Here is a 25828-nt window from a genome sequence, read left to right as displayed (position 1 = left end):
GACACGTGTGGAAAATGGATTACATCGGTTCACAACCATGACAACTTTCCATATAACTCAATTTTGAAGTCCATCAGATGGATGGTTTCGTTTCTTTATAAGATATACATAAGAAAATTGTCGAAATCGGACTATAACTTTTCAATGCCCCGAATATCGAATATGAAGGACTCAGTGCCTTATGGTAATTTTTCACCGAAAATATCGGTAAATCTCTCAGATATCTCAATTTAATTCAGAGGAAATAGTTTTCTTCTAATAGTATGTCTCTGTACCAGAAATGGTTAAAATCTCTAAGATATAATGTATATAATGTATGTTGGTGATGAAATAGAGTGAAATCGGTTCAGGAATTACCTCAGCCCATATACTATTTTTGATGATTTTCGTTTTTTTATTGGACTTTATGCCGAATATATGGGTCAAATGTGAATCTCAGAAGTTGCCTGTGGGCAACGTTGGGCCATTGTAGTAATAAACATTTTTGTTTTCAGTTATGCGTTCAAAAGATAAAGATTTTTCTTAAAGTGAAATTAACAATATTTTGTAGTTTGTTTGGAATGTTTGAGTGATGTAGACAATGGAGATGTTTCAGCGATGTTAGGGACATTGTTGAAAGCGCAGAAAGCATTGAAAGAGGACTTTTGGAAGAAATTTGTGAATAGATATGATTCGTCACACAATGAATGAACAGAAATAACATAATAGGATTAAAAAAGTTTAATGATAATCAAAGGCAATTGAAATTATAGGCAATTTTTGGAAACATGATTCCATCTTAACAGTGAAAATTCCAAAATTCTAAAGAGGCGCTATATTAGAATTCTGCTTTATCTCGCTGTTTTAAAATTGCCGCTATTAAAAATGGTTTTGTCCGCAAACCTCAATCTTACTGTAATTTCAAACTTTGTGTCAAGAAATAGATTTGTAAAGCTAAGGGTTCCTTCTGAATTGAAAAAAAAAAAACAAAAATAATTAAATCAATCACAATATAATATGTATGTGAGCCTTGCTTATCGTCTTTTATGGAAGATGAACCAATTGGAAATTGCAGACATTGGCCTGCTATTCTCGCTTCCTATAATAAACACAAGCGAGGTGTAGATCATTCGAACATTCTGATGGAATCGTATAAAGTAAACTTTCGCTCAAAGAAGTGGTATATGAGACAATTTTACCGTTGTTTAGTCACACTTTTCTATTAACTCCTGGCTACTTTATTGCAATCATTTGAGTGTACTTCAATCAAAACTAAAGCATAGATACTCTACTCACTAAACTTCAATTTGATGTCGCGAATTCTCTGATGACATCCAGTGCTACATTCCTCGGGTTAACCAATGGAAAAGGAGGTCGTCCCTTATCAGTAACATTAATAGGATCTCCACATGATTGATCCTAAGAATTCAATAAGCAGTCTACAAGTTTATTCCTATACATGCTAATGCCAAATGCTACAATCAAAATGGGTATTGGGTTGTGTTTGGTGAAAAAGGACGTTGTAGACTATACCATACTGGGACTCCATTGACTAAATGACTCAAATGTGGTGTTCTTCTTTGCTGCAAAAACAACAGAAACTGTTTATTTTAATTTGTCACACATAAATTATAACACTTTAAAGTTTTTTATATCTTCGTACACATAACAACCATACATAAAATCATTTGAGTAAAGCATTTTTTTCATGAAATCAAAATCTTCGTTTTATAATTTTTGTGTACCACCATGGCCCAATGTTGCTCACAAGCAACCTTCTGTAGCGCCCATAATAAAAGGCGTGGCAACGTGAAATTTTGTTCGTAATCTGTTTTTGGCGTTCTTTTATGGTCACAATGGAGAAAAAAAATTTTAAACCACAGGAAAAAAGTTGGGGTCGAAAGGGTTAATCACTTTATATGTACAATGTGTTTAGGTACTTACATTGTTTGTATATGCATTGTTTGTAATATCAGCTAAATATATTAAATAATCCACTTTTCTTTTTCCCATATTTATAAAATTTTATTTATACACTTCATTACTTAACAATAATACACCGTTATTACTGTATAATTTGCAACTGTTTGCTACTTTGTAGATATAAATAATTTACTTATTGGATTCTTACAATGTTTTGACTTATATGTATATGTATATGTTTATATACTATATGTATGTATAATATAATAAATACAGTTACTTACAACAAATAAAAAAAAATGAAACATAAAAATATTTTCACATTTAAACCGCTATATTGTCACTTAAAACTAAATTTTACTTGCAAGTTTATTGTCTTTACAATGTTGCTGCCGCTGCTTATCAACTAACTAATAACTGTATATATAAAAAACAGTAAAAATTGCACTAATTTTCGAATTTAAAATTTTTATCTAAGCTTAATTTAAATTGCAAAAAATACGTTGTACACATATTAGTGTGGTAGTAAAGATAGTGGTTAAAATAGTAAAAAATTGTTGTAGAAAAGCTTAAAATAAATTAGACGGCTATTATAGCAAGTGCTTGAGCACTTGGAAATACATACATATATGTGTGTATATATACAACGTTTTACGTCAAATTTCGCACATCGCAACAGTTTTCAATAATTTTTGACGTGTTTGCTAATTTTAAATACGCTAATAGACATACACACATTCACTAATATATATATATATATATATATATGTGTGCGTTAATTTCAAACAGACATTCACTTTAACACCCGCGCTTGACGTCGCTAATGCCAATTATAACAAAATAATTGGCAATAAAAATTTATTTGCACTTTCATTATACCCGTTATACACACATGCATACATACAGACACATAAAGGCACATTATACTTATATATACATATATATTTTTAAATCTTTACATATAAGCTACTTATTTACAGCTACTACAAAAACACTATATAACCAACAAAAACTGAATAATAAATATATTTATTTGCATTTGTTTTTGTTGTTTGATGTGTCACAATTCTCCAATTCATTAGCTTTTGCTTATTTAATTATTATTTTTATTTCTGCATTGTTAATAATATGAACAGTTATTGTTGTTGCCGACACTTTTATATACTTTTGCATCTCTGATTTCTAAGTTTTCTGTTGCATTCAATATATTTGCGAAGAAATTGCTGTCATTTGTCAAAAATGTTATTGACATTTTCTAAAAATTATGACAGTTCAGCAATTATTGTTTATGAGCAGCTATAAATTTTATTTTTGACAAATACATATTTATGTTTATAAAGCTTAATGCTGTTTTGTTTGCACACTTTTATTGCACTTAACTGCTTCATTAGATGGCGAGCGGTTATTTTTAGGTTAGTACTCAGTTAGAGTTCATTAAACTCTGTTGCCCCAGTTTATTTGCGTGGTGATTCTGAAATTAAATGTACAATTTAAATTATAAAATTAAATAAAGCTGATTCGATATTTACTATATACACAATAATTTTCTGTGAGTGGGAGGGATATTTCAACTATATAGGCTTTAAAGAGTAAAAACTCATTTCTTCAGAACTGTTCTTTTTAACTACGGATTAGTAATTAAAATGATATACTAAAATATTTTATTTTTGCAAACTACTGATCGCAGAGAGCTAATAACTGTTCGTATTCCATTAGTCGCTCATTTGAGGAGTGGCGAATCGAAGACAAAACTAGCATAAATCAAATAGACAAGCAACAGAAAATAGAGTGTATCAGAGAAAGCGATTATACCAATTTAATCAAAGAGAACTAATAATAAAATAAAAAGAACTGTTCGATTCGTCGCCATCTTATATTGATGTAAATCGAACAAACAACTGGTATAAATCAAGAAGACTAGTCTTTCAAAAATTGAGTGTATGAAATAAAGCGATTATACAAATTTAATCAAAGAGGACTAATGAAGAGAACTGTGCGTATTCTATTTGTCTGTCTCTCATTTGATTGGTGGCGAGTCGACCAAGCAACTGGCATAAATCTAGTGGACTAGCATCAGAAAATATAGTATATCAGAGAAAAAACGATTTACCAATTTAAGGAGGTGTTTACATATTCTTATGTAATAAACTCCACTCTATAACATTGTGGATGGTACTTGACTTTAATTTTTTAATAAGAGAGCTCAGCTTAAACATAGGGGGCACAACAAATGTTTCCTTAAGATATATCCTACTTTATAGCTGTTATTTCGGTATTTCCAACTTTAAAATCGCTTTTAGAGTCAAATGTATCACTTATAGATATGCCCGAATTTGGTGAGGATCAAAATAACACAGAAAAAATATCTGTGATATATGGCAACCCTTTGAATTTGAAGAGTCAGAACACTTCTTAAAATTAACTTTAGTATTTTCTGAATTTTCAACAAGTCTGTACCAAAAAAATGTTTTTGGAAATTATTAAGCTCAAATTCAAATCAGGTTTTATATTAAAGGCACTTGTTGAATAGAAATATATTGAACGTTAAAGGAAATATTATCGATATAAATTTGATCTCTTCTTAAGTGTAGATAGGACAGATTGATGTCATATATATTTCAGCAATATTAGTAGTAACCATTCAGGATATGATTTATAATGAAACCTTTTAACAAGAAAACTCACCTTTGCGCTCGATAACTTCAGGGGATTTCGTACGCGCATTTCTCGCATCCCCGCTCGTCAAATTAGACGACTGCTGCATTGGATCCACAGCACTCGCACCAGATAGAGTGAGCAATCGATGACCGTGCGAAGCTAAGTGTTGACTCAAATGCTGATGATGTTCCGACGGCGTAGTGCTCGCTGGCCAATGTAAAGAATGCTGCGCCGACGCTGTTGTATGCGGATGATGAGCGACTACGATTGGCACACCATCAGGTGGTGTAATGCAAGAGACATATGGATCTGTAACTGGCACTAGCGGATCAGACATCCATTCGAACGAGAAAGCTGGACCTAGTGTTTGCAAACTGCCGTAATTCGAACCAACTGAGCCATTAGGTGGCGCACTTGTTGGTGTAGGTGGTGTGGTTGTAATACAAGGACTTAGCTCCTGCTGCGTGGAGGATGAACTATCGAGCGAGAGTTTCTGTGCAGATTCTGACCAAGGTGGACTGGGATTCCACTGATCGATAAAGTCAGGCGGTTCGTTGGGTAGTGATTTCTGTATGAGACGTGGACGTGTGGGCACAACGGTGGCGAATATAACCGAAGCATGTGACTCGGCTGGTGCGCCGATAAGCGAATGCGGGTGCGGGTGCGAGTGCAGATGATAGTGCGTATCGATTTCGGTGATCGTTGTTGGTGTGTCATCGTTGGCGTCATCTGGCAGATAGAGAGGTTCCAGTTTACCAATCGCACGACGCTTGGGGGGTGGCGAGCTGAGACGCGGATGCTGCGTGGAACTCGCATTGCCGTTTGCATTGATATTGACAGCATTGTTGAGGTTATGATTATGCGTGCTGTTGTGATTATTGTTGGAGTTGTTGTGATTTCCGCTACTGCTGTTGTTGTGTTTATTATTGCCGCTGGTATTGTTTTTGTGCGTTACATAATGTGGTGTCGCCGCATTATGACTGGAGACGGAACTGTTCGTGCTGCTGCAACGCATTTGTCCATCCACTTGACCGTTCGATGGTGAACGCGCACCATTCAACCCAATCGGTGGAGCGCCGACGCCATCGGGCACTTGACTATAGTCGACTGGTTCTGCTCCAACGCGGTGGTGACATAAATACTGACCGACGGGTGCGCCATTGATAATACCCCCGTGTCCCGTCATCGCCATCGCACCATTCGTTTGTAAATGATGTTGCAACTGTTGGCCTTGCTGACCACTCAAGTGCGGCGCTGGCGAACTTTCCGCGCTGCCACAACTGCCGCTCCCCACGCTCATGCTGCCGCCGCTTGTCGCACCGGTGGGCGTGTGATATGCGCCATACGATGCCGTCGTCATGTGATGATATTGATGATGCGCATGGGTATGTGTATGTGGATGCAGGTGTTGGTGTTGGTGTTGCGTGTGATGCAGATGTGTATGCGTTTGATGTGGATGCAAAGCGGCTGCATAGCCCGCCGTTGCGGTGGCGGGTAGCGTGGCCGTGGTGCTGCCGGCGCCCGCGTGATGATGATGCAAATGCGGATGCGCGGCGTGATGTGCGTGATGATGGTAGTAGACGGCCGCCGCGGCAGCTGCGGCCGGTGTTGTCGGTGGCACACGTGTGGGCGCATCGAAAGCGAGTCCGAACTGTATCTTCGACTGCACCGAATAGTAGTGGTAGAGCCACGAATTGGCGAGCATTACCGAAGCCTCACGTTCGCTGTGGATTTGATGTGGCGAAGGAAATATAATTGCAAAGCGACGTTGTAGAGTTGCCGAAGCGGCATTGTAAAGAAAAAGAGAAAAAATATATTTGATTAGCTGTGTCGTAGGTAGGTGCTAAAGGCAGCGCTGGAATTTGATTGCGTGAGAAACGGAAATGGATTTGAGAAATTAGTGCAATCTTCTGCCACGTGATATTTTTTGTGGTGTTTGTAGGTGGGAAAAAGGTATGATTTTATTTATGCAGTATGTGTATGTATTTGTATATTCTATTTTATTTAATTTTTCTATCTTATAAAGTTCCCACTTACTTTAGCACCTGGTTCGTACACACAATAACCGGCTGTTGGTTTGTATCTTGACTATCACGTACTTGCAACACCACATGCACCCAAATAAAATCACCTTGTCTTCGTTGCATGCGTACCAATAGTATACAAGAGCGATCCTGCTCAGATTGAGTTACTGAAAAGAAAGATTTATAAATTCTTTAAATATATGTTTTGAACAAAAAAAAGCTTATCGTTAACTTGAAAGACCTAGACTCAGGACCTACGCCTAATTCATAAATGAAGGACAGATAATGTTGATATTTTTAGACAATTAAAGAACCAATGGCTATTCTGATTCTACAAATGATTAACTAAATAAACCTGGCTGCTTCAGAACGTCTATAATGTATTTGCGATAAATGATTAAGCTATGATTTTTTTTTAATATCCTTATAAAAAATATATCTACTTAATAAAGAAGATTCTAAACGGTCTAGACATAATTTTACGTATATTTTTAGACTGGAAGCTGATAGTTAACACTATCAAAGATTGGGGTATCGGGAAGTAAGCGTCGAGAATACTTCCTTAAAAAGAGAAACATATTTGAATTATGTTATAAGATCATATCTGGTATTTTTTTAAAAATCGTCAGTGGTAGCGTTTGAAGCTCGTAATACACACAGATTTTTTTTCGTCGAAATATGATGATGAACTACTACTTATCTCCACTTTTTATAAGTTGGCTGTGGTTTCATGAAATATCATCCTAAATGTATTCAACACATTCTATTGAGTGAAGGTAACATTTTAAGAAAAACCTGAGCATACTTCTAGGCTCCCAAACATTGCATATTGTTCGGTCCAAATTTGTTGAATTTAAAAAATTTTTATTTCAGGGAGATTTAAAAATACTATTCAACGATTTAAATGATATATTTTCGAATTATAATTTTTATTGTTTAGTCTTTTTAATATTTTAATGCAATTATACATATAACATTTTCTTTAAACAAATACAATTAATCTTATTATCAATATCTTAAACAATAGTTTCTAATACTCACTCAGCCTATGTTTACTTTGGGCCTCACGTAAATTCTCAGAATGTAAGAGATTGTACCAGGAGAGACCGTGTATATCACTTTTGCTGTAACCCAAATGAAACTCGCCGCTGTAGATAGGCAAAACATTTAAGTTAATAATAAAATGAATTAAAAAATATTAAAAAAGATAATAAAAAGTATATAAAATATTTTTTTTCAGCTTTATAAGTCAGCCTAGAAGTAGAAGTAGGTACTTAGTTGAACTCACTTTTTATCTATATGCGCAATTTTCATATCCATCGAATGTATGGTGGTAAACACATTGGTGGCACCTTGCACCACACACTCGCGCGTCTCTGGCATGGCAATGGGTGTGCATGTGGCCAAAAAGACCGGCTCATTGCGGCTACACAGCGGCAGATATGACAGATAATGACCCTGAACTAGCACAACCTGCAAGAGAACGCGCCACACAAAATAACAATAACAAAATAAGTAAAATAAATCGAGTGTATAAAAAATGAAAATAAAAGAAATCTTAAATAAACAATGCCAACTTACGTGGCACTTAAAGGTTAAAATATAAATGATAGTCGCGTATGAATATAAACTTAAACTAAAAGCGAGCGCTTTTCCATTACAAAGTCACTGAATTCACAACTGTTTTATTTACATATGTGTTTTTGTTGTTATTGTTTTATATATCTGAAATTCTATATCTATTCGTATATTGACACTCCATGCAGCACACCCTGCAAATGGCTGAAGTGAATGGCCGCAATGGCGGCACAGTTGGTGGCTTTTTGTTCGGCTTATTGGCCGCCTGCCAGTTGCCGTCGATAGTTCATAATTCAAATTTTGTTTGGCGGCTCTTAATTTTTATGAATTACCGCAGAACGGTTTATTTGTTAATTTATGTACTTTAAGCTTGCCAATTATATTCTTGTTTGCATATTTTTGAGTTATTATTATTACTATTTGCTTAAAGAAAAATCGAAAATTTTGGCACTGACTTGAAAGCAAGTGGGAAGATTTTGAAAATTTATGATTTGTGATGTTTTAAGTTTTACATGTAATATACAGATTTATGGGTATATACTTTTTAACTACTTCTACAATTCAATAAAATTTCGGCAACAAAAGCGCAAAAACAAATAGCCACTTCAAACGCCAACGAATTGAGATTGTATGTTCGAAATGTGGCATGTCGCATGTATTTTCGGCAGTACAAAAATGCACCTGTTATGCACCTACGTTTCGAAAATGAATGCATTTTGGACTATATGTATATTTGCATGCCACATTCATACAACATTCGGCGCCATGCCGCACTTGACTAATGTCGGTTTCAACGCAATCGCTGCGCACATTCCGTGCATTAATTCGAATGACTAGTTGTCGTTGTTGTAGCATTTGTTGAATTTATGTGCCGACTTACGCACTTTGACTAAGATTTATGCGTAAAACAGGGTGACGGCGCCGGCGGCCGAACATTTGCTGAATTTCTGCATTTACTTCAGCCGGCAATGGACATGAGCGCCGCATGTCTTATAGACAAATATACCGTTGCGAACATGCGAAGTGAACAATTTATGCAATTCGCCCATATGTACAGAGTTCATACATACATTTATTTTAGCCAAGCGTATTTGTGTTTATATTGTAAATTTACGTAGCGTTAACTGGAGCAGTTGCAGTTCGAAAATTTTAGTTTGGAATTTATTGCTTGCTTTAATTTGACAATTGTAATTGCAAATTTCGCGCAATTTTTCTTTATTGCAATTTTTTATTATTTGAGTGTTGAGCATTATTTCTTGTGTGGAAAATAGTCATAAATAATATTTTAATATTCATTAAGGTATAACGTTGTAACAAATTTATTTTTAAGTTTGAAGGTTTCTCATAGTATATTCGTTATATCATCTCATGTTTAATATTCATAATAAAAAAGTTGCCATACATGAACATTTAAGAATTAGAATATCTTTTGAACCCTATTATATATGTGTTCAGATACATATATACTTACATATATACTGGTGTGATAGACTTACATATTAATGCGCGGGATTCATTGTGTCAAATTTAATGGCACCAACTAAACAAAAATGTATTTCTAAAATGTATATTATTCCGTTTGAGAAAAACTATGTAAATGGTAATAAATAACCAATTCAAATTTGAAGCGGAATGCTAATTATGGTCAATAATTTCCTATAACTATGAGGGTACAATGATTTGTCTTCTACTGTCAGTGAATTTGACATACTGAATTTCCAATGAAAATGAAACGAATCTTTGCCAAATATATTTAGGAAATATTAGGCATTTTAGGATTTATCTCTCGATCTAAAATATGAATTTCTCCTGCGCTGTTGAAAAAATATACAAACACTTGAAATGTCAGAATTAATGACAGCATTATGACTTTAATGTAAGAAATAGCACAAATCAGATACCAGTTATATGTACTTGTTTTTGATGTTCCTTAGAATATAGTTCTCATAAAAATTGATAAACCTTTTGTTGGGATTTTCGGTACTCGGTATTTGTTCATAGTCTTGCTTTTTGAGGTGATAATAATGCATTTATTGATGATTATGTGGCAACATTGAGATATCTGTATTATATAAATTTTTTGAAAGCTATAGATACTTTAATGCATAATTTATTAAAATTTCGATTTATATTTTTTTCGGATTTTCAAAAGGTTGGCAACTCTGGCTCAATGTATACTTACATTCCATATATGGAAAACATGTAGAATTTTAAATTCTAAGTGAATACCAATTTGTAAGTCTATACAGGTTATATACAGTTAGAATTTTCAAAAAATCGTTTTTTTTTATTTCATTTTCTTAATGTTCATATATTTAAGAATACACACAGAAAATTTCATATCGTTACGGTGAATATTTTCAAAGTTACAAGCAAATGAAAAATTTGAAAAGGCGTTTCAGAGTGGTTGGAAGTACAAGGTCAAAACTTTAAACGCGTTTTTCTCAAAATGGTGTTTTCAAAGTCGGTGACCAACATTACTCGAAAACGGCTAGACCGATTAGTCTCAAATTTTAACACGACCTTCTTAAATATATTTTTTAGTAATTAATCGAAGATTTTTTCTCTCCGATAAATATGTTTTTTATAAACAATTTAAGGCCGAAATTTCGGTGAAGAATCGTTTTTTTTTTTGAGAAACCGCCATTTTGTCAAAAAATTTTATTTTGTTTATTCCTTCGATTAATTACTAGATTTAACATTATTTTAACGAAATCTGTTTGGTTTTTTAATTTCGGATGATCCAGTTCCGAGATATAGTGGTCACCGCAAAACGTCTTTTTTGAGAGTAGCTCCTGGAGATCAGCTGTAGCTCTTTTTCAAATAAATATTTTTACTAGTACTAAGTCTTAAAATACAGTTAAAAGATACCATAATATGTGTATAAATTTTTGGATCAAAATATTAAAAAGTTTTCTCAGAAAAAATTCTGGAAAATTCACTTTTTTTCGGCCGTCTAACTGTATATAACCCCTTAAAAGGTTGGCAACTCCGCGCCAACTTAAACATGAATTCAAAATATAAAGAATTAAAAAAATCGAAATTATAATTTTATTCTGGCATAATTTTAAATTCAAGTTTTACCACCAATCTACTACTCATTTTTTAATTCTAAAAAATATTATTTTTTTAAATTTGTTATATTAAGTGCGAACTGCATGAAATTTAATAGTATATTTTATTATTTATATATAAATTTCATTGTCGTTTAAATAACTGAAATCAGTATGTATGTGATTCAAGGGACCGGCGATATTATGTCGTACTAACCGGTTGACGTATAAAACGGATATTTACATATGTATGTAATTATGTATTACAAGTGCGAAAGTTTGATTTTCCTATTTTGGTAAATAAAACATGTTGTAGGAATCAGTTACATATGTTTATTTTAATTATTCTTATATGTACACAAATAAGTAGTACATACCAAATTACAAACATAGGTACGTAATGTACTGTAATACTGTCACTAACTTAGGAAATATGTTATTTGGGTTTGGTTTTGACAGACTTTTGTTCCGTAGTAAGAACTTCGGACAGCATTGTGAATTCGTGACATCATTGTTGTCATATGGTCATCATCAAAGTTAGTCTGAACAAATACATTAAGCGTTTCCGCAGCCTTCAGAGCTTCAGATACACTCAAGGTTGGATAAAACTCTGGTTCGTCATCTTCACCGTCGCTATCTTTGCTATCCACAATGTTTTCATCAGACGGCTCTTCACAAGTGGCGACAGTATCATCGACACGCGCGTATTATTCAAAGTCCTCGTTTGATATGGGTAACTGATGCTTATCAATAGCCTTCGCCCAAATGCTCAGCGGTACGTCGTCTTCTTCATTAAAATCATCTGAAGTTATGGTACATTCTACATTGCTTCAGACAAAACCAGCATGTTTGTAACAGTTAAAAATTCTTCCTTGCATGAGTTGAGTCCAGGCATCTTGAATCATTAGAATAGCATCAAGAACAGTGATCTGCGGGCAGACAACACTACTGCATCCGCCATCTAGAAACTGGATGATTTTTAAAATAAGGTTTTTACGAAAATGTGCTTTCAAAGCTCGAATGATCCCTTGATCCATGGGTTGCAAGAAATACTAGAGTTATGCTTTTCAAGTCTGCAATATGGGGATGTGCAGGACAGTTGTCAACTAACAGCAGGATTTTCTTATTCTTTTTCGTAAGTTCACGATCCCATGCGCGTGCCCATTTGGTAAAAATGTCACCAGTCATCCAGGCTTTTCGATTGCTCTCATAATCCACTGGCAAATGCCGTACATTTTTAAAACATCTGGGACGTTGAGATTTCCCGATTACGAGAAGTTTTTTTTTTTAGCTGTGCCACTCATGTTGGCTGCCATCATCACTGTTATTCGCTACTTTGATAATTTTCCTCCTGTACGTTTTTCACCTTTAAATTTTAAAGTCTTGTCTGGGGTTAATTTATAAAACAGCCCGATCTCATCTGCATTAAAAATTTCATCATCACTAAATTGAGCACGTAGAGTAGGCCAAACTTTTTCCAACCAATCGTGTACATCACTCTGTTGTACTGACAAAGACTCGCAAACAATCTTTCTACTGACGATGTTGTGTCTTACTTTAAAACGGTTTATCCAACTCATGGAACATATGAAATTTTGCATGCCTAACTGCCTAGCAAAAAAATTTGCTTTCTCTTGTAGCAGAGGTATTAAGAGGTATTCCCCGGTCTCGCTGAAGCTTAAAGAGTTTGCATTTCAAAACATTGGTATTAAATAGGCTCGATCTTGTATTTATTCTTTATTGTTGATATTGTAGAATGAGATACGCCAAATTCCTTTGCGAGGGTCGCGTTTGATTCGCCAGCTTCTAATCTGTGTAATATTGCACTCTTTTCTTCAATTGTAAAACACTTTCTCTTCCCAGAACTCATTTTATGGCGCTTTATGAACTTGTCATAACAAGTGACAAACACTAACTGTGATTTACGCGCGCCAATAAGGAGAAGTGAAGCGCGTCGTTTTAAACGGACGAATTATCGTAAAAAATGTCGCTATAACGGTTTGTCGCTCAAACCGGAGTCGCAATGTAACCGTTTAACATTTTCTCAGTATCTAACTATTAAACCGAACTTGAGTAAATAATATCGACGCTAAAAACGGTTAGTCGTTATAAGCGACGTCGTTATAAATGAATTCTACTGTATTTGATTCTCATTCAAAAGACTTAAGCAACGAACTTCAAATGCATATATACGCAATAGGACAGGAACTATTCACACAAAAGTGATTTGTTATTTTCTTATTACATCAGTGGGTATACTGATCATTTTGTTGTTATTTTAGAGACTATGTACATAAATAAATATATGTTAAGGATATATATATGCACATACATATATGTATGTGTATGTATATGCAATAGTGCCAACATTGTGCAGCCAATTTAATGTGCGAGTGCGAAATGCGAAATGTGAACGCGATTGCTCACTTCGCTTGTCAGCGACATTTTCACCCAATTATTTTGACACCCACTTTTGATTTCAACAAGACAACAGCAACGCCAAGAAAATAAGCAAAATGAAGTGAAGGCAATATGTGTGTGCAACGGCGTCTACTAACAAGCCTGCAAATGTTAAGAAAGGACAAAAATGTCAAAATCGCTATGTGTGTGTATGTGAGTGTCACAGACCGCTTGACTTCAATTGCCTTGCAGTTTGTGTCGACTGCTGCCCTTATGTTTGTTACTTTGTTTCTGTTTTTCGTGTTTGCTATTGTTGTTGTTGTTTTTTGTGACTTACTGCCAACGCACCGTTGAGTGTTGTTTGTTTGCTAGAAAATAGCTGAGAAGTAACACAAATGAAAAAAAAAATTGTTTTTTAACTGCAAACTGATTAAGTCATCCAGCGGAACGGCGGCAACTTTTGCTATCAGTTGGAACGATTGTGATTTTTTCTAGGGTAAACTCTTGTTGTTGTTGTTATTTTTTTTTAATTCTGCTTTGAATGTTGGACGGATAGTGAGCAACATTTGGTTGAAGCATCTCAAGTGTAGGCTTATATAGAAATTGTTGCATGTTAATTGGTGCAATGTTGAAGAGGCTCTCGGCTACATTGGTCGTATATTTTATACATAAGCATCCATAGTACAAAAAAAAAAAAACAATAACAACAAAGCGAAGAGCGAATATTTTCTTAAATTATTTTTACAACAAATTCGAAAATTGTTGTTGTATTTCAAAAGTATAGTATATTATAATTACATTATTCTTAGGAACCTAATTTAGTGTTTTTTTTCCACCTCTGTCTATCTATTTGAAGTTCGTCATTTCAATTTTCTACTCAGATATACAGGGTGCTCCATGTTATGATTTATTTTCAAGTAATTATAGACGGAAATCATAGTTAAAAAAAAATCACTTTTACTGATCTCTCTACTCCATCCACATTTTCACAACATAAAATTGGTTATAAGAACTTTCTGTTATTTTCAACAACTTTTCATAGTTTTCGTTATTTATGTAAATGAGTAAAAGCTTCTTCAGTGCATTTATTTCTCTGAGACACACGATCTGTTTAATATGCATGCTCTGATTTCTCTTCAAGTGGTTCTCAAGAAACTTCAAATTGAATTGGCTGCGCAGCTTCAAGTGGCGCCACTATTGTAAGGAACAACAAAAAAAGTGTATGAGGGTAAGGTTCATAAGCAATAAGCCACGCAGACAATTGTTACATAGAGATTTGCATTTATTATGAGCCCGTGGCAAGCGGGTAAATGGTATTTCGTATTAATATGGGAAACTGCAAGCACTTCAGACTCATACATTAGAGTGGGACGTTAGATTTATAAAAATTCACGTTTTTGAAGTGGGTGGTAACTCTGCACCAACTTTTCTACCCAACTTTCGACGGTTTTCAAGCATAAATGGGCCGTTACTGCTGCAATGTCACGTTCGATATTCGTATGAAGCTCATCAATCGTCGCTGGCTTGTTGGCATGGACCATAGCTGGCTGGACGTAGCCCCACAAGAAATAGTCTAACGGCGTCAAATCCCTCGACCGAGGCGGCCAATTGACCGGGCCATTTCGTGAGATAACATGTTCACCACACATGATTTTAAATAAATCGATTGTGACATTCGCTGTGTAGCTTGTAGCGCCGTCCTGTTGGAACCACACATTGTCCAAGTCCATATCATCCAATTTGGGCCAAAAATATCGTATTCGGTTATCATTGAACAGTCAGACAGCACGATTATGACGACCATAAATTGGGCGTAGCGCCACTGGCTCAGAATTTCGGTAGTAAATTTTAATAATTTCGACTCATTGTTGGATCGTCAATCCATGATGAAATGGCAAACCTTACTGAAGGGAAATGTCAAAAGAGCGTCGAAAAATATGGCGTTTGCTGTCTCTATCAGTTTATTTTTGCAGCGTCCTATTTGGAAAACCCTTTAAAAAGGTGGTAACTCTTTTAAGAGTGCTCCCACATCACCGGACTACGACCCATATTAATAATAGTGAATATGTATGTGTTACTATTTTCGCTCTATATACGCCATAAGCACTCATACTTTATTGGATAAACGCAATTTAATTGGCTTACAATGCGCTCTCGTGATTTTTTATGAAACAGAAGAAAAAAAGAAACAGGAATACAAAGGGTAAAATAAATTAAATGCAAGCGCTTGCAAACACATAAACAGTTGCCTGCTGAATTTACTGACATTTATACGTAACCCGCGAAACTTTTCGAGTTGGCAAATAGGCAGAAGCACATTCATACTGTTCATCATATACTTATATTTGTATGTGTGTTTAAAAGCAATCTTTTGTGCACTAAATAATTGTACAAATCTACCTAGAAGTCTACACACAACAGTTCTTTCAACTCGGGTGCTCTGTAACTGCTGCGACTGTGGGAACTCTATTGGCTAAACAATGGTTGGGTGAACGCGTGAACTTGTTACCCCAAAATTGGCGTTCTTTGCAAAGCAAAGAAAATGCAGAATTACTATGAGACCGATTAAGAAACAATATTTTATGCTTGACAAATATGAATTTATCCAAAAAAGAGATTATAAGAAGTGTCAAAGCTCAATAAACTTAAGAGTTAACGTACTTGATTTGAGGGAGACAATTTACTGCGTTATTTTAGCTTGAAAATTAAAACCAGTCTGAAAAACTTAAAAAATACATTCTTACCAATTAATGATGTAAAAATCATTAAAAGTGATCGTAATTATTGCTTATTGATTCTTAAAAATCAGTTCCCATTTCCTAACAATTTATAAATCATGAAGCGGCAATTATAAAGAAACTTAATTATTAATACAAAATTAATGAATAGTGAACATTATTTAAAGAAAACATTTAATTTTTTTATTTGAACACTTTTTTTTAATTTAATTTTTTATTTTAATGTCATGCGATTTTTAATTCTCTAACTTAATTAACGTAGTAAATTTATTTCATCCACATCAAGTTCGTCGCTTAAGTCTTTAGTATTTTTTTCACTTAAACATAATTGAAATGCATTCAAAACGTTTCAACGGATCATACGTGTGTACAAGCAGCAGATAAATGGTATAAATATGCAAAAACGCCCACATCATGTCAGCCAGTTGCATATAAACTAAGTGTAAAAACAACAACAAAAACATAAGCAACCAATTGTTACAGTAGCGAACTCGTTAGCTGACAGTGCTGGCATAAATTGAATCGAGCGCTTAAATTGGTTGTGGCAGACAAGCAAAAGAGTGTGTGGTAAGTGTAGTTGTTGTATTATATTCTTTTTGTTGTTGTTTTTGTCTTGTGTTATGTGGCAAATGTGCACAACTTCATTGATGATTGCCACGAGTTGTATGCGCATAAACTTGTTTGTATGTTGCCGCCTTGCAAGTGCGTGTTGCATGCTACCACACAACAACCAACATGCCACTGCTGACAATCGCTCATAAAATGCAACAAGTGACAGATGGATAAAGGCAAAGTAACGCATTGCTGAATGACAAAAATGAGCGCGCATTCAACATAAAGCAATGAAATACATACATATACATATACCATATGTACATGCCACAGTATTCATAAAAGCTTATGTGGAAGTGTGTGTGAGCATTGTGAGTTGCTAGTGAGTGACAAGCAATATTTTGCCATGCAAAATTCGGTAAGCGAACGACAACAACAACAATTGTAATAGAGATTACAAAAACAAAGCAACAACAATAATAACAAATGTTGCAAATGCGTACATATGTTTTTGCAACACATCAGAAGTCATCACTCATCGAGGCGAGCGTGCAAAAAGAACAGTAACAATAACAACAACATACAAACTGACAGCGCTAGCCACAACAACAATGACTACTGTCATCGTTTGTCAGTTTATAAATCACTTTGTGGCGGCAACAAACGAAGCGCTCCCCAGATCGTCATACAGAGAGTGTGTATTTTTTTGTTTTTGTTTTTTTTTTTGCAAGCAACGCACGAACGCCTCATGCATAATTCATTTTCAATGCGCGTGCGCTGGCGACTTTTTATGTCCACGCGCGCTGTCATACACACATACATACACACGTGTGTCACTGCGATTGCCAGCACGCAATTCAGCGCTATCCTTGCGCGTTATGTTTTTTGCCTCTGTTGCTGTTGTTGTTGTCATTTAGTTGACCGCCTTTTTCATTGCCTCGTTCATTGATTCGCTCATTCCTGTGTGCGCTCAGTCTGTGACAGCTCCGTTGAATCGCCAATCGGCCAGCTGTGGCTCTGTGATTCATTCATCAATTTTATTTGCGCAAACGCAGACGCATTGACGGAGACACAAATGATTGTGGCATGTGCAACAACAGCAAACAAGTAAAAGTAAAGTAAGGATGAGTTGCAGTGTGTTAGAGAAGCAGCGCGAACAGTGATTTTAACACCTTGAGACGCATGCTGGACTGTTGCGCTGTCAATGGGCGTGCGTCTTCACTAATTGACCGATTCATTGATTCGTTTATTGAGTAATTAGGTAACATTTTCAGGTTCGATTCGAAAATTTTGAAATTTTTTTTAATAAATATTTGATTTTTTTAAATATCAATTTGATACATTTTTTATAGTAATATTTTAAAAATTATGAAATATAAACAAAAAAAAAAAAAATTAAAAATGAAAGAAATGAAATGAAAATTTGTTTAATTAAAATATTGAAGTTAATTGCTTCTTTAAACTATTTTCAACAGCTTCAAAAGCTTTTTTAATGACCTCATAGATTTTTTAAACTTAAAGATATATATATTTTCTTAATATAATTTATCATTAAATATCCAATAAAAATATGGTCTAATTGAATATCTTTGCATTTCAAATATTTTAGAAAACTTTTAATATGTGTTTATAGATTATGTAAGACATTTTTGTTCTGGCAAAATTTTTTTTTTGCAATATTTTTTCATAAACTTTTTTCTCAAATAAAGAGAATAACTATGTAAGAAACTATAATATTATTCCTTAAAATATGATTGATAATTGTAATTATAATTTTATATTTGTATATATTTTTAATACAGTTTAAAAAAAAACTATTTTTTAAGTCAAAAAAGTATTTATCAAATATTTTTTTTTTTTATTTTTCAGTTATATTTTTATGTTTAATATAGAAAAAAAAAAAAAAATTTTAATTTTTTCTTTAAAATTTTTTTAAAAATATTTTTTTTTTCATAAACTTGTTTATTATAATAATTTTTTTTTATAAAAATAAATATCCGTAAATAAATATCAATCAAAAAATGTATATATTCAAACAAAATGCTTCATTAAACTCACCTTCTGATCACCGAAACGCATTTGCCGTCGCGCATTTCGACTGACATTCATGCGACACAAGAACATGCGATGCTCACCCTCCAAGCTGTTGATCGCCGCGGCTGCTGCGGCTGCTGCTGAGGCAGCGCTCGCGTGCTGACTATGACCCGGTTGCGGTGGCACATTGCGATTCAGTTCGGCTTGTATGGTTGCGTGATCCTGCTTGTCAATGATATCGTAAACGGAATCGCCGTGAATGAGCAGATCTTCCTGTGTGGCGTTGAGATTGTCGATCGATTGTACATTGTTGTTGTTGTTATTGGTGGCGGCATTGTGTTGAGATGGCGTAAGCACATGAAATTAAAGACAAATGAATGCATGAAATTAATACCGATTAAGGTGCGAAGCGTACATTTATTTAATTCATTATTTGAGTTTGCTTGCTTGCGGTGTCGCAATCAGTGGCTCAGTTTGTTTTTGCAGTGCGAAAAAGGGGGTACAAAAGCGGGTGTTTAAGGTTTGTTAATGTTGAGTACTCATTTTATCTTCCCTCAAAATACTATTCGTTCATACCACCAAGCCATTTTGTAAGTCTCAGCTGTTCTTCATTTGAATATGCCAGTTGCTAGTTCGTTTGTCCCCTCTCCATACTAGCCTTAGCGCTTTTTTGAACACATCTGAACTCTATATCAGTAACTAGAAATTTAAATCCTATACCTGAATATTTGACTCATTTCCCATGAATTAATTGCACGCGTCAATGTAGCACACCCAGAGCTTATTCATTGATCAGCGCAATGTTTTACAAATCACTATTTTTAGTCAATCAATTAATTGAATTTCCATGTCATTGTAAGCATCATTGTCAATCTGAATATTGAAATTCTAATGAAATGCAATTTTACCTACAAAATAAATTTATTTCTGTATGCAAGGAAGGCATTTCCTCAATCGATAAAATATGTAAATGGCTATTATTATTATTCGTGGGAAAAAGTGATTCAGAAAAGCTCAAATATAAAATATATGAAAATTAGCTGGTAAGGTGGTACCGAGTGCGGATGGAAGCGAACGTTATATATATATTTACAGCTTTTCTTATTTTAATAACTTTGCCTCTTCACTTCATTAATTATTATAAGAATTTGAAAGTGGTGAGTATTTCATTCCTTATTTCTTTTTCCAGAACTATATGTGTTCTTTATGATTAATTACAAAATCGATTTTTTTTCTTGGTATTGGACCAAACTAATTTTTTCCAGGAGATTGAGACATAAGTAAATAAAATTGTTATCTCCGATTTTCGAAGTTAGCCTCCAAAATCGAAATTTGAAAAGTTTGAAATAATAACTTTTTAAAAAAATTATTATTAATTACAGGATATAGCTACTAAAAAATTCTAAATCTGAATATAATATAAATTTTCCTTCTAATACCATTTTTCGAACTTCGAAACCAAATCTTTCGATATTGGAGGCTAAGTTCGAAAAACGAAGAATACACATTTTTTATGACTCAATCTCTTGAAAAAAATTAGTTTGGTCCAATATCCAGCCGAGTGTTGTACAGGGTCATATTGAAGACCCTTGATATTTTCTAGATCTTTTATTATATTTTGGGTACATTACTTCTTGTTTATGTAGATTATTTTCTCATTTAAGAAACTAGTTTGTGGTCCAGCAAGGGCAACTACTGTCAATAAACTTATGTTGATTATGGTTCAAATCTATTCATAAAGTGGTAAATAGATCGGATTGAATACTTATAAAAGTTAGGTTAGTCTGGTTGGCCAAAGCCACACATGGACCAGTTTTTATCCTTTGCGATACCAGATGGAATGCCGTCACGTACGACTAACGTTTACTAACGTTACCTCTTCCAGCTTTGAATTCTTATAAAGCTCAATTTTAATATTTTTTCCTCACAGTTATAAAACTTAAGTCGGAAATGAAATCCCACATGAGCTCAAATCAAGATAGAGAAATTAAAAATAGTCTCACCGTACTACAATAAGTAGGTCAAGTCTTGGTCCTCGAGATTAAGGCATACTACTGTCACCGAAACCACTGAGGACCAGAATATAATACTCGAACATGAGATCTTTAAATGCGGTTAGTTGACGCAAAATATCATTATATATGCGTTATATGATATAATTCAGGTGTGTGTTCTAGAAATAAAAAACAGTATGGACAATCAGACAATCGTCACAAAACATTCCTCAGTCGCTGGTTTTCTGTATAATACAGGACCATTACCTAACAATAAAATACAACTTTTGCAAGATCAGAACAAAATTTGATCTCATCTTTGTAGATCGGCTTTACAGAGTTCCTAGGTGGGTGGTAGGCGTGATTTCGAGCGATTTTAATAGTTGTGAGCTTTTTCATTGCAATTTCATATAGATTTTTTGATTGGTTCGAGTAGTTTATGGATTACAAAAATATCGCAGAGTAGTGGGCGTGGTCGTGATGTCTCTAAAATCAACTTCGTTACCTATATATTGAGTTACACGATGAAAACAACAATACCATAGACGAAGCTTTTGAAACACGGGTATAATTAGTGTTGTTGCTGTTGTCACAAACTGCCTAAGCTTGTTCTAACACAACTATTCATTAAAATAATCATGAGGATTTCCAACAGCTGTGCAAATATTGTGTTAAATTAGCGATTATTACTAATGCACACAGTAATATCTAGCAACGACGTCATCAACTTGCAAGCGATGAGAAAAAATCAATTTGCTGACGGCATAAAATTTCCCAGCGATTTTCATTGCAAGCGGGTGTACTACACACATATTTAAAATTTTATGTGTATATATGTATATGTATGTGTCTCTTGGATTAAATGTGCGATCAAAACAGCTGCAAATGGGCGGTGATTCATTTATCAATATTCAATGGGAAAAAAGCAACAACAATAACAAGAAATGAAAACAACAACATCAATCTCACAGTCACCCCTAATAAGTGGTTTTAACAGCGACAACAATCACAATAATAATGTTGTCGTCAGCTATGATGGTGGCCGCCACTGCAATTGCTGCTACCTTGTTTATATTTATGTGTGTGTGTGTGCATAAGCTCTGTGAATGGGACCAATTGTCGGCAACTAACTAATGACGACATTTTGCTATAATTAGCCAGCAATGCTATTTAATTTCTATGAAATTCACAATAAAGCCAGTGAATGTGAACAACAACAACAGTAACAACAAAATGCTGACAAAAGTACAAATATGGCAATGCAACAGCAAAGTGAATAATTCCAAGTTAAATGAAATGTAAATTGGTAGCTGTGAAGACAACAGCAACAACAACTAAAAACAGAAATTCTTGTGTACTCTTGTGGGCGGTGTTGTTGTTGTAAGTGAATTTGCTTGCTACTTTGCATACGTCAATGTGTTCACTATTTGTTGTTGTACAACAATGCCAAGCATTTGTTTGTTCATTCAACAACAATTATGGCCTTAATCAATGAGCAATTGGCGCGTACAAAAAACAAAAAAAAAATAAATAAATAAAAAAAAATAAAATAATTAAATAAAAATAAAATGCTAACAGCTAAAAGCTTAGCGTTAAATAACAATTGTCATTTATTCATTTTTACACGACAGCTGACAGTGCGGCTTAACAACAATAACAATAACATTGAACAATTACTTATATAGCTATAGAGCTATAAGTCAGCGCCGCATCTACGCCTCTCCTTGGCGGCACAATTATTATTGGCAGCTGAGCACACCTCTCATTAAATATATTTATTGCTACCTAATGGTTGGCTATTAGGGGGTGGCGGTGCACTGTAAATTATACACTTTGGTGGGAAAACGTACAGCTTAATGCAGGAGGTTAGTCTGGTTCTCTCTTCTGGCTCGCCCTTCTGTCTATGTTGAGTGGAGAGAATGAAGAGTAAAAACTCTCTAGGCTTCTGATCTCTTGAAATTAAATAGCAATTAGTGTCTTATTCCGAACTGTAAGGCTTTGAATCATTTCAATCGTAATTTTTTCAAATAATAAAAATTGATTTTATTGTATAGCTTTTCCAACATGAAAACAAAATTTAATTTTTTTTCTAACTGAAAATCGTGGAAATGAAACATTTCTTCACTTTAAATTTAGAGTTACCCTAACGCTTATATTTTATAGAGTTGCTTAAACAACAACGGGAAATTAAAAAAAAAACAACTACTGTGCAGAACAACAGTAACAACAACAACCGTGTGGCAACATACATATCAACGTCCATTGCTGGTGACAGCAAGCGATATGCAAAATTTGCACAAAAATTATGATGCTCCGCCACATTTAGGTTGACCATTTGTGGTTGCAGCAAACACACAGAAGTCCATATGCAATCATACATATGTATAAAATTAGAAAAATGTATAAAAATAGCAGAAAAGTCTATGCAATGAATGGCAGTCAGCAGTGAGGCCACCGCTAAAGTTGTTGCGCTTCCACTATTATTCATAATTGTTGTTGTTGTTGTTGTGGACTATATACGATTATTGTTGTGGTCGCTGTGGCTGTGGCTGCTGCTGCCATGATGCTGTCAATGCTCCCCAATCCAGTAGCGGCTAATATTGCATCCAAACTTGCTTGTCATTAATATTATTACAGTTGCTGTCACTGTTGTTGTTATTGTTGCTGTTTTTGTTTTGTTATTTTAGCAGCCACTGTGGCATTTGCCGCCATTGTTGCCATTATTGGCAGTTTGTTAATTAACTTTGCTTGCTAAATGTCCGCTGCTGTCTGCCAACCCCGAAATCGATTGCCTTGCCGGGTCGCGCCGGCGCAACACCAAACGCTTAGCATACGAGCATATGGCGTGCTGTGGCAATGTGTCGTAGTTTCTAATTTGTTTGCAACGCTTTAGCATGCAACATAAAGAAATATATACATATTTGAGGAGCGAACGGCGTTGCACTCAATGGCAACCGTGAAAATGGTAGCTGGAAAAAAATGTATAAAATAATGAAAAATCGAACATTATATATACAACTCTATATGCGCATATTTAAATTTGCTCCCGTACATGCGCATAGTGTATTAGCACAATTGCATGTTAAAAGTCTTTTGCTTGCCAGCCGAATGCTGTAGATTTCGGCCAAACAGCTGTCCAATTTGCCTATAACAGGCAATATTTGTTGCCAATTGTGTTATTTAAGCTTCAGTTTTTTTGTTGTAATGTTGTTTTTGGTTTGCCTTAGTGACACCATTTTTGCTAACTGTTTGTGGGTAGGTTGTGGGTTGGTTGTCATGGCCATTCCCAACATTTGTTAGATCCTTCATTTCAGTTCAATTAATCTGATCTTCACTTGGCGCTGTTGTAAAGCTTTTGACTTGTGTTTTTTGTAAGTACTACTACTTAAGGTTTTTTGCCACATTTTAATTTTTTTTATTTTATTTTATTTTATTTTATTTTATTTTATTTTATTTTATTTTATTTTATCTTATTTTATTTTATTTTATTTTATTTTATTTTATTTTATTTTATTTTATTTTATTTTATTTTATTTTATATTATTTTATTTTATTTTATTTTATTTTATTTATTGTATTTTATTTTATTTTATTTTATTTTATTTTATTTTATTTTATTTTATTTTATTTTATTTTATTTTATTTTATTTTATTTTATCTTATTTTATTTTATTTTATTTTATTTTATTTTATTTTATTTTATTTTATTTTATTTTATTTTATTTTATTTTTTAATTTTATTTATTGTATTTTATTTTATTTTATTTTATTTTATTTTATTTTATTTTATTTATTTTATTTTATTTTATTTTATTTTATTTTATTTTATTTTATTTTATTTTATTTTATTTTATTTTATTTTATTTTATTTTATTTTATTTTATTTTATTTTATTTTATTTTATTTTATTTTATTTTATTTTATTTTATATTATTTTATTTTATTTTATTTTATTTTATTTATTGTATTTTATTTTATTTTATTTTATTTTATTTTATTTTATTTTATTTTATTTTATTTTATTTTATTTTATTTTATTTTATTTTATTTTATCTTATTTTATTTTATTTTATTTTATTTTATTTTATTTTATTTTATTTTATTTTATTTTATTTTATTTTTTAATTTTATTTATTGTATTTTATTTTATTTTATTTTATTTTATTTTATTTTATTTTATTTTATTTATTTTATTTTATTTTATTTTATTTTATTTTATTTTATTTTATTTTATTTTATTTTATTTTATTTTATAACTAAAGACTTAAGCAACGAACTTCGCATCAAAACTCATACATTTTGTAACTGTTTTTTAATTCCTTGACGCCTTTGGAATAAGCAATTCAATTATGTCATACGACTGTGAAAATTTGACAAACGATTAGTTATGGGCGCTTAAAACGAAACACTGATTGGAGACTCAGTCTATTTATGGTGCGCCGATTTTTTTTTAATTATTCCAAATACTCAATAGAAAATTCTAAGCACTTAAAGCACGCTTGTCCAACCAGTGTCTCAAGCTAATCACATAAATTCGCCAAATTCGCGGCTGAAATGTTGAAACTTCAATTAGTCGGCGTCGACAGGCGTGTAAACGGTAGTCTTTAGGCAACAACACTTCGGCAGGCATAAGTTTGATTGCCTCTCGGCTTTCAAGCATTTGAATTCGCTTTGCAATAAAAGTGTTAAAAACCGGTGGATTAGGTGACTGACAGAGAACAAGCGTAGTTTTGTGGATATGGAAATATATTTGTTTGAATTTTTTGAATGTAAAAAATAATAAAAAATATTTGAAAAAAATATTTTAAAAATAATAAAAAAATTTGTATTTCAACTCCTCCCGCTCAGTTTGCAGTCATTGCCATAACTTTGGCCTGCATATTCAGATCAAAAAT

General features: G+C 33.4%; 1 protein-coding gene across 1 annotated transcript in view; it reads right to left on the bottom strand.

Moving 5' to 3' along the window:
• Window positions 1-2037: 2037 nt before the first annotated feature.
• LOC105215838 (uncharacterized) overlaps window positions 2038-25828 on the bottom strand; it is a 121274-nt gene continuing 97483 nt past the window's right edge. The window contains exons 6-11 of the mRNA XM_054233845.1: window positions 18964-19212; window positions 7873-8057; window positions 7626-7732; window positions 6598-6751; window positions 4588-6284; window positions 2038-3373 (exon numbers count right to left, since the gene is read on the bottom strand). Coding sequence (XP_054089820.1) covers window positions 3357-3373; window positions 4588-6284; window positions 6598-6751; window positions 7626-7732; window positions 7873-8057; window positions 18964-19212 — 2409 coding nt within the window. The 3' untranslated portion in view covers window positions 2038-3356. The remainder of the gene's footprint in view (window positions 3374-4587; window positions 6285-6597; window positions 6752-7625; window positions 7733-7872; window positions 8058-18963; window positions 19213-25828) is intronic.

This window comes from Zeugodacus cucurbitae, chromosome 2, assembly GCF_028554725.1.
Source record: "Zeugodacus cucurbitae isolate PBARC_wt_2022May chromosome 2, idZeuCucr1.2, whole genome shotgun sequence".
Classification (NCBI taxonomy): domain Eukaryota; kingdom Metazoa; phylum Arthropoda; class Insecta; order Diptera; family Tephritidae; genus Zeugodacus; species Zeugodacus cucurbitae.
This window is presented reverse-complemented; position numbering and strand designations above follow the sequence as displayed.